Genomic DNA, 11,439 nt, shown 5'->3' with positions numbered 1-11,439 from the left:
AGACCACCAGTGACTGTACAGACAACCCTTGTACTGCTCTAGACCACCAGTGACTGTAGAGATAACCTTTGTGCTGTCCTAGAGCACCAATGATAGTACAAATAGCCCTTCTACTACCTTAGACCACTAGTGATGTTACAGATAACCCTCGTACTGCCCTAGACCACCAGTGACGTTACAGATAACTCTCGTACTGCTCTAGACCACCAGTGACTGTACAGATAACCCTCGTACTGCCCTAGACCACCAGTGACTGCACAGATAACCCTGGTACTGCCCTAGACCACCAGTGACAGTACAGATAACCCTGGTACTGCCCTAGACCACCAGTGACAGTACAGATAATCCTCGTACTGCCCTAGACCACCAGTGACTGCACAGATAACCCTCATACTGCCCTAGACCACCAGTGACTGTACAGATAACCCTCGTACTGCCCTAGACCACCAGTGACTGTGCAGACAACCCTTGTACTGCTCTAGACCACCAGTGACTGTAGAGATAACCTTTGTGCTGTCCTAGAGCACCAATGATAGTACAAATAGCCCTTCTACTACCCTAGACCACCAGTGACGTTACAGATAACCCTTGTGCTGTCCTAGACCACCAGTGACATTACAGATAACTCTCGTACTGCTCTAGACCTCCAATGACTGTACAAATAGCCCTTCTACTACCCTAGACCACCAGTGACTGTACAGATAACCCTCATACTGCCCTAGACCACCAATGACTGTACAAATAGCCCTTCTACTACCCTAAACCACCCGTGACTGTACAGATAACTCTCGTACTGCTCTAGACCTCCAATGACTGTACAAATAGCCCTTCTACTACCCTAGACCACCCGTGACTGTACAGATAACTCTCATACTGCCCTAGACCACCAATGACTGTACAAATAGTCCTTCCACTATCCTAGACCACCAGTGACTGTACAGATAATTCTCATACTGCCCTAGACCACCAATGACTGTACAAATAGCCCTTCTACTACCCTAGACCACCAGTGACTGTACAGATAACTCTCATACTGCCCTAGACCACCAATGACTGTACAAATAGTCCTTCTACTACCCTAGACCACCAGTGACTGTACAGATAACCCTCGTACTGCCTTAGACCACCAGTGACTGTACAGATAACCCTCGTACTGCCCTAGACCACCAGTGACTGTACAGATAACCCTCGTACTGCCCTAGACCACCAGTGACTGTGCAGACAACCCTTGTACTGCTCTAGACCACCAGTGACTGTAGAGATAACCTTTGTGCTGTCCTAGAGCACCAATGATAGTACAAATAGCCCTTCTACTACCCTAGACCACCAGTGACGTTACAGATAACCCTTGTGCTGTCCTAGACCACCAGTGACATTACAGATAACTCTCGTACTGCTCTAGACCTCCAATGACTGTACAAATAGCCCTTCTACTACCCTAGACCACCAGTGACTGTACAGATAACCCTCATACTGCCCTAGACCACCAATGACTGTACAAATAGCCCTTCTACTACCCTAAACCACCCGTGACTGTACAGATAACTCTCGTACTGCTCTAGACCTCCAATGACTGTACAAATAGCCCTTCTACTACCCTAGACCACCCGTGACTGTACAGATAACTCTCATACTGCCCTAGACCACCAATGACTGTACAAATAGTCCTTCCACTATCCTAGACCACCAGTGACTGTACAGATAATTCTCATACTGCCCTAGACCACCAATGACTGTACAAATAGCCCTTCTACTACCCTAGACCACCAGTGACTGTACAGATAACTCTCATACTGCCCTAGACCACCAATGACTGTACAAATAGTCCTTCTACTACCCTAGACCACCAGTGACTGTACAGATAACCCTCGTACTGCCCTAGACCACCAGTGACTGTGCAGACAACCCTTGTACTGCTCTAGACCACCAGTGACTGTAGAGATAACCTTTGTGCTGTCCTAGAGCACCAATGATAGTACAAATAGCCCTTCTACTACCCTAGACCACCAGTGACGTTACAGATAACCCTTGTGCTGTCCTAGACCATCAGTGACATTACAGATAACTCTCGTACTGCTCTAGACCTCCAATGACTGTACAAATAGCCCTTCTACTACCCTAGACCACCAGTGACTGTACAGATAACCCTCATACTGCCCTAGACCACCAATGACTGTACAAATAGCCCTTCTACTACCCTAAACCACCCGTGACTGTACAGATAACTCTCGTACTGCTCTAGACCTCCAATGACTGTACAAATAGCCCTTCTACTACCCTAGACCACCCGTGACTGTACAGATAACTCTCATACTGCCCTAGACCACCAATGACTGTACAAATAGTCCTTCCACTATCCTAGACCACCAGTGACTGTACAGATAACCCTCGTACTGCCTTAGACCACCAGTGACTGTAGAGATAACCTTTGTGCTGTCCTAGAGCACCAATGATAGTACAAATAGCCCTTCTACTACCCTAGACCACCAGTGACGTTACAGATAACCCTTGTGCTGTCCTAGACCACCAGTGACATTACAGATAACTCTCGTACTGCTCTAGACCTCCAATGACTGTACAAATAGCCCTTCTACTACCCTAGACCACCAGTGACTGTACAGATAACCCTCATACTGCCCTAGACCACCAATGACTGTACAAATAGCCCTTCTACTACCCTAAACCACCCGTGACTGTACAGATAACTCTCGTACTGCTCTAGACCTCCAATGACTGTACAAATAGCCCTTCTACTACCCTAGACCACCCGTGACTGTACAGATAACTCTCATACTGCCCTAGACCACCAATGACTGTACAAATAGTCCTTCCACTATCCTAGACCACCAGTGACTGTACAGATAATTCTCATACTGCCCTAGACCACCAATGACTGTACAAATAGCCCTTCTACTACCCTAGACCACCAGTGACTGTACAGATAACTCTCATACTGCCCTAGACCACCAATGACTGTACAAATAGTCCTTCTACTACCCTAGACCACCAGTGACTGTACAGATAACCCTCGTACTGCCTTAGACCACCAGTGACTGTACAGATAACCCTCGTACTGCCCTAGACCACCAGTGACTGTACAGATAACCCTCGTACTGCTCTAGACCACTAGTGACATTACAGATAACCCTCGTACTGCTCTAGACCACTAGTGACATTACAGATAACCCTCGTACTGCCCTAGACCACCAGTGACTGTACAGATAACCCTCGTACTGCTCTAGACCACTAGTGACATTACAGATAACCCTCGTACTGCTCTAGACCACTAGTGACATTACAGATAACCCTCATACTGCCCTAGACCACCAATGATTGTACAAATAGCCCTTCTATTACCTTAGACCACCAGTGACTGTACATATAACCCTTGTACTGCCCTAGACCACCAGTGACTGTACAGATAACCCTCATACTACCTTAGACCACCAGGTGTCTTAACATTGAAGTATGCCATCATCACCATTGACTAGGACATGAGGTACGTTATAGCACCAGACATGATTGTTTCCCCTCGCCATGCCATTCTGCATATTCTGACCTCAGAGGATTCCTTCAACAGCTCGACCAACCAAGTCATGTTAGACATAAGCGGTAAGCCATGGCCGCCTTAGAGGTCCGCGCCACGTCCATACACCTCTGATATCATGTGGTGGCTTCTCTGTTGGCTCTTGTTTTGCTCAGTTGTTCTTCTATAGAGGAGTTGTTATTGAAGACTATCTCCATAACATGGTAACATGGCGGCACCGTACCTGAGCCCAATATCCCCTGAATCCAATGCCACGAAGACTCCATTCATTGGTGAGTTACAGGGAGGAGACAGGAACAAGAAATGGCGCACGGCTCGTAAAAATATCATCTTTATTTACCGGGCAGATTGTACATCTTACAGAACTTCACCAATGTGTGACACAAGATTTACCGGGAGACGACATGGACCAAACCCGACCACCAGGCAGATGGAGTGGACCACCAGGCAGATGGAGTGGACCACCAGGCAGATGGAGTGGACCACCAGGCAGATGGATTGGACCACCAGGCAGATGGATTGGACCACCAGGCAGATGGAGTGGACCACCAGGCAGATGGATTGGACCACCAGGCAGATGGATTGGACCACCAGGCAGATGGATTGGACCACCAGGCAGATGGAGTGGACCACCAGGCAGATGGATTGGACCACCAGGCAGATGGATTGGAGGACTTGGTCTAAGCTGCATATTAGTGGGGACTATATACCGTGTGACATTACTGACAGTATATAGGGGCACAAAGGCTGCAAGGAGGACAATGTACAACAACGTGGTCTACGATGAACCATCAAACTTCTGCAGACACAACCTTAGCGATGAATGTTCTTCTGAGGTTTGTTCTTGGGTCACATCATGAATCCCAATGGGACAGGTCGTAGTCAATAAGCAAACGTTGATCCTGGGCCCGAGGCGGGCGGGGTGAAGATAATTCCACTTTGGAGGGTCACACAAGGCTCCTCTCGCCTGATAAGTATATATATATATATAATGTACAGTATATAAATAATATATTACAATGTATAGAAAGGTAAGGTATAGAGGATCCCTCCATATTCACCTCCAGTGAAATCATTATAGACAGGTCGGCCATGTTACTGACGGCTGCGTAGCCTCGTCTCTTCACTCTACAATAACCCCCCGGGGACTCCCTTATATCTGTATATACACCAGTAACGATTGCTAACTCTATAGTGGTAGGAGGTCCTAAATTTGCTGGGATTTCCCTGAATTTTCAGCAGCAATTGCCTCAAATTCTGCACATTCAAGCCCATAAAGGAGGGGGCGGGGGTTGTACATTGTGGCCAATAGACCATTGCCAAGGATATCACCCTCTACAACCCATCCTGGTTATGGTGCAAGGCACAAGGAGATCACGTACTGCTGTGACGGTCAGTTTGCTGGCTGAACTGCTCACGGGGAGGGGTAGTGAGCTTGCAAACTAAACATCACAGCAGTGTCAATGACCTGAAAATAAATCAGACAAATTTAAACATGATATATATAAGGATGTGTTTTGTACGGATACCAGGATACCCCTTTAAGCATGGCACTATCTATTGTCGCACTTGCAGTAAAGCAAGACCTTTGTGCTGCGATAACAACCTATGAGTCATAAAAACCGCAAGCAAATAATATCAGAACATAAATATACAGATTTCCTCTCCCCGGGGGGTCACTTATTATTTGTACAATTTTTGGGCCTTTTTTGGCTTGTGCCTATTATACGCCTCGTCGTTCTGCGGCTAAAAAGGTGCAATAGCGCCGTAAGTCATGGAAATTGTGGGTCCAGGACAATGTCACAGCCTTCAGCTGGCATCCACGTGCTGGCCACGATTTTCACCGACCCATAGACCAAAATAGAGCAGAGACTCCTGTATACACCCGCGAACAAGTGTCCCATTAAAATAAAGGGCAATAGTCACGTCTCCTCAAAGCGTCGTCCACCAGTAGAGCCGGGTCTGCTTCCCATTCCCAGAAACAGGCCTTGTCCGTGAGCCGGTAGCTGCAATACTAGGCAAAGCCTGCGGACAGCAGTGGCGCTGTTTCTAGAAGATGGGAAGCAGATACTGTTTGTCAATGTCTTCAGCACGGCATTGCCTAAAGGACACATTGGCCACGTTATCGTCATGGTCCTCACCCATTGTAGGCACCATTCTGCTGCAGGTCGTCTTCTGTCCAGGTGACAATATTGTATTTGCAATGTTTGGGGATCTGTGATACTCATACGGTATAATGCGGTACAATATATCATCTCCTCGTATGGCTTGGTTATTTAAAGGGATCCATCTTGTGACATCAGTGGGCGCCGACCACGAGGACCCACCCCGGTCATGAGAATTAAAGGATTCTTCTCTGGACGACCACTAAGTAGACCGCTGCGTTTCACAAGTTTACTTAGAAGGTCGTGGAACTACACAGTGAAAAATTTAGGAAGACCTTGGGTGCCACACCAAGCACCACGGCCCCATCTGTCTGTGACGGTCCCGTGTTTGGTCACCTGCCATGTCCGAACCCAATACTGAGAACATAAATAAGTTACCCAAATTTTTGGTCTAACATGTCGTCTACGTGTCCAACCCTGAATATTGTCCCTGTCTTTGTAGGGGGAGACTACCTACAGCCGCACTCCACCACTTTCATGTCTTCGTAGTTCTTCCTCATGTGCACGTTTTTATTTTCGCGGTATAGAACATGGATTCCTTCCAGCTTGGTCGGCACGCAGCAGACGTTGCCCACGCCTTTCTGTTTATTGTTATACACCAGCGATTGCACGAGCGCATGTTTTGTAGGCGTCAGATTGTCCGTCAAGGGGTAGTGGCAGACGCCGACACACTGGCCGGCGTCATAGCTGGCGGGGAAGATGATGAAGGAGTCCCATCCAATGTCTTTGAAGTTGACCGTCAGTGAGGTCTTTCTGCAGTGGTTCCTGTCCGCACTGCGCTTTGACCTTGTCTTCACTTTTTCACCGTGACCAACAGAGGCATTTTTGGAAAATTTTCCCAGCCCGTTCCTCTGCTCGTAGAACATCGTTTGGCCTAGATCCATGGGATTGTCCTTCAGACTGTGGTCGCTTTGGTCGTCTGAAAATATGATGAGAATGGGAGAGTGACTGCCATCGGAGTCCAGGGAGAACTTTTCGGTTTTGAAACACGTGTCCAATGGAGTCTTCATCCTCAGGAAAACTTCTAGCTTACTGAGTTGCACCTTGGACTTTATCCATCGTTGCACGGCCTTGGTGACATCAATGGTCACGGATTCATCTCCTTCAACATCTTTAGAAGCTAAAAAGGCGTTGGGTTCCTTTAGGTTCTCAGATGGGTCGATATGGAGGACATCAAACAGACTAAGGTGGCCCAAGCTGGAGTCTCCTGAGGAAAGCTTCAGGTTCAGCTCAGCCTTGGTGACCTTCTCATGTGGCGGGACGGTCACGTTAAACAGCAAGACGTGACTCTGTAGAAGATTTTCTTGAGAAGACGAGGACAAAATATCTGCAAAATAATATAGATCCAGTTACTTCCAGGATAAAGTATAGCAGAACGTTTACGTAATGGATTCTCAGGTTCTGGTCACATCTGCTCCTCAGTAGAACCTGACTGGCCTCAATGTAAGTCATTGGGCGCTGTTGGGTCCACCATGACCTCCAATGACCAATGTAAGCAGAGTCTTATCCTGCACTTGGTGCATTGTGTATCTGTGGCTGCAGATAGTTCAGCACTTGAGCGGTAGATGGCAGTAGTAGTCAGGACATGAGAGGTCCTCTGCCTGGACCGCTATACCCTACATCATCGCTCCCTCTCCTGGTTTATTATTGGTCGTGTTATATGGGACAACTCTGAGTGATTTAGATACGACACCCTCTTCTCTGGTTATGGCGGCGCCATCCTGGTTGTCAGAACTACTAATTCGTGGCCCCAGAATTATTACCCACATTTTACCAAGATTTTGGCCGGTTGTATACAGTTTTATGGAATAGAATACACTCCTCTCATAGAGGTTTTCTATCAAATTTAACAAAAACACCAGAACCGCCATGACCGCCACCATGACACCACAAGGCCCAGAAGACTCTCGCAACGCTCAGACACCTTGAGGTGGAGAATCAATGTCATTAGCTCTCAGTGGCTGTTGAATCTGCATCGTCTGCAAGGGCTGGACAATAGAAAACATCATACGTGTGCATCAGTCTCACAGCCATGTATACAGTCCATGCTCATGTGATATATATGGTCCATGGTCATGTGATATATGTGATATATACGGTCCATGCTCATGTGATATATATGGTCCATGGTCATGTGATATATACGGTCCATGCTCATGTGATATATATGGTCCATGGTCATGTGATATAAGGTCCATGCTCATGTGATATATGTGATATATACGGTCCATGCTCATGTGATATATGTGATATATACGGTCCATGCTCATGTGATATAAGGTCCATGGTCATGTGATATATGTGATATATACGGTCCATGCTCATGTGATATATATGGTCCATGGTCATGTGATATAAGGTCCATGCTCATGTGATATATGTGATATATACGGTCCATGCTCATGTGATATATATGGTCCATGGTCATGTGATATAAGGTCCATGCTCATGTGATATATGTGATATATACGGTCCATGCTCATGTGATATATACAGTCCATGGACATGTGATATATATGGTCTCCATCGTCTGCAAGGGCTAGACAATAGAAAACATCATACGTGTGCGTCAGTCTCACAGCCATGATCGGTGATAACCGTGACATCAACATCCCCAAATCACAGGCCTTCAACAGTCCAGAAAGGAGGCAGGAGACGCCAGGAGAGAAGATTGGATGCCGTGTAAATTACATTAGTGATTGCGGCCCCAAGGAGTGAAATGGTGGCCCAAGAAATTCATCGGCCTCATTCCATAAAAAGAAAGTCCTCATACAGCTCCATCAATGGAAGCCATGAGCATGGACTGTATATATCACATGAGTATGGACTGTATATATCACATGAGTATGGACTGTATATATCACATGAGCATGGACTGTATATATCACATGAGTATGGACTGTATATATCACATGAGCATGGACTGTATATATCACATGACCATGGACTGTATATATCACATGAGCATGGACTGTATATATCACATGAGTATGGACTGTATATATCACATGAGTATGGACTGTATATATCACATGAGCATGGACTGTATATATCACATGAGCATGGACTGTATATATCACATGAGTATGGACTGTATATATCACATGAGTATGGACTGTATATATCACATGAGCATGGACTGTATATATCACATGAGTATGGACTGTATATATCACATGAGCATGGACTGTATATATCACATGACCATGGACTGTATATATCACATGAGCATGGACTGTATATATCACATGAGTATGGACTGTATATATCACATGAGTATGGACTGTATATATCACATGAGCATGGACTGTATATATCACATGAGCATGGACTGTATATATCACATGAGTATGGACTGTATATATCACATGAGTATGGACTGTATATATCACATGAGCATAGACCATATATATCACAAGTCCATGGACTACATATCACATGACCATGGACTACATATCACATGACCATGGACCGTATATCACATGGAAATAGACCTTATATCACATGACCATGGACTGTATATCCCATGACCATGGACTATATATCACATGACCAAGGACCGTATATATCACATGCCCATGGACTATATATCACATGACAATGTTCTGCATATCACATGAGCATGGACCATATATCACATGAGCATGGACCGTATATCACATGAGCATGGACCATATATCACATGACCATGGACCGTATATCACATGACCACAGACCGTATATATCACATGACCATGGACTATATATCACATGACAATGTTCTGCATATCACATGAGCATGGACCGTATATCACATGACCACAGACCGTATATATCACATGACCATGGACTGTATATATCACATGACCATGGACTGTATATATCACATGACCATGGACTGTATATATCACAGCTTCTCCAGCAGGATCAGTAAGCAAAGCCCATTGAGAGACTGTAACAAGTGCCACTAAAGCTGTCGCTATACCCTCCTGTTACTGAGCCACGTTCTTATAGACGATCTCCCTCCTGTATAAGATTTACCTGCTGCAATGGGGCCACACGGTGGCTCAGTGGTTAGCACTGTAGCCTTGCAGCGCTGGAGTCCTTGTGTTCAAATCCCGCCAAGGGCAGAAAACCATCTGCAAGGAGTTTGTATGTTCTCCCCGTGTTTGCATGGATTTCCATCCCATATTCCAAAAAAGACATACTGATAGGGAAAATGTACATTGTGAGCTCTATGTGGGGCTCACAATCTACATTTAAAAAAAAAAAAAAAAAGATTTACCTGCTGCAATAGATCAAGAATCAGAATTAGAGATGAGCGAACGCCGTTCCATCCAGTAGAGTAGATGGAATATCAGGCCGTTCCAGGTATTCAATTCCAATCGAACACCACGAGGCAAACGCAGTAAAAATTTGTGTCCCCTCCCACCTTCCCTGGCGCGTTTTTTTTTTTTGCACCAATAACTGTGCAGGGGAGGTGGGACAGGAACTACGACAATGGAGGCATCAAAAAAATTAAAAAACCCATTGGCTGCTGAAATCAGGTGACCTCCACTTTATACGAATGGTGGATTTAACATTCGACTAATTTGGGGCTGTGACTATGTGACTGTGAGACAGGGACAGATGTACAGGGGGGTTAGCTAGGGGTTACCTTTATTTAGGGGGGATGTCACTCACCAGCTCTTTGGGGTCTATCTGCTCGGGATCCCTGGCAGCCTGTGATATGCCGGAGATGACTTTTTCCCATAGGAATGCATTGGCCAGCGTTGATTGGCCAGTGTACAGCATTTGGCCAATCAACGCTGGTTCTGCCAGAGAAGGCGGAGTCTAAGATCGGTCCACAGCAGTTTCCATTGTGGTCCGATCTCAGATGTAGCAGTGCTGACACATTACTCTACATCAGAGATGAAGCAGAGCTGGGCGCGCACTCTGCTTGGCTACATCTGCCAGCTCTCCTACATCGGGCCGTGCGCTCAGCTCAACTACTCCAGAGTTGATCTGAGCGCACGGCCCGATGTAGCAGAGCTGGCAGATGTAGCAGTCTGATGCAGCAGACTAACACACTCAGCTCTGCTAACATCGGCTAGCTCTGCTACATCTCTAGTGTATTTGCACTACTGCCAACCATCCCTCCATCTACTCCTCCTGTCACACGCATCTCGTGTGTAGCAGAGCTCAGCGCACACTCAGCTTTACTACATCTCTACACCAGAGATGTGTGTGACAGGAGGAGTAGCTGGAGGGATGGTTGGGAGTAGTGCAGAGCTGTGTGTGACAGGAGGAGTAGCTGGAGGGATGGTTGGCAGTAGTGCAGAGCTGTGTGTGTGTGACAGGAGGAGTAGCTGGAGGGATGGTTGGGAGTAGTGCAGAGCTGTGTGTGTGACAGGAGGAGTAGCTGGAGAGATGGTTGGGTGTAGTGCAGAGCTGTGTGTGTGACAGGAGGAGTAGCTGGAGGGATGGTTGGCAGTAGTGCAGAGCTGTGTGTGTGACAGGAGGAGTAGCTGGAGGGATGGTTGGCAGTAGTGCAGAGCTGTGTGTGACAGGAGGAGTAGCTGGAGGGATGGTTGGCAGTAGTGCAGAGCTGTGTGTGTGACAGGAGGAGTAGCTGGAGGGATGGTTGGCAGTAGTGCAGAGCTGTGTGTGACAGGAGGAGTAGCTGGAGGGATGGTTGGGAGTAGTGCAGAGCTGTGTGTGTGACAGGAGGAGTAGCTGGAGGGATGGTTGGCAGTAGTGCAGAGCTGT

At 46.7% G+C, this 11,439-nt stretch overlaps 1 protein-coding gene across 1 annotated transcript in view; it reads right to left on the bottom strand.

Moving 5' to 3' along the window:
* Positions 1-6,161: 6,161 nt before the first annotated feature.
* The window catches only part of GDF2 (growth differentiation factor 2), a 44,650-nt gene continuing 39,372 nt past the window's right edge, over positions 6,162-11,439 (bottom strand). Inside the window, exon 2 of the mRNA XM_075288198.1 lies at positions 6,162-7,039. Within this exon, the coding sequence (XP_075144299.1) occupies positions 6,162-7,039 (878 nt within the window). The remainder of the gene's footprint in view (positions 7,040-11,439) is intronic.

Source organism: Leptodactylus fuscus, chromosome 10 (assembly GCF_031893055.1).
Source record: "Leptodactylus fuscus isolate aLepFus1 chromosome 10, aLepFus1.hap2, whole genome shotgun sequence".
NCBI lineage: Eukaryota > Metazoa > Chordata > Amphibia > Anura > Leptodactylidae > Leptodactylus > Leptodactylus fuscus.
The sequence above is the reverse complement of the archived record's forward strand: the minus strand, read 5'-3'. Positions and strand labels throughout refer to the sequence as shown.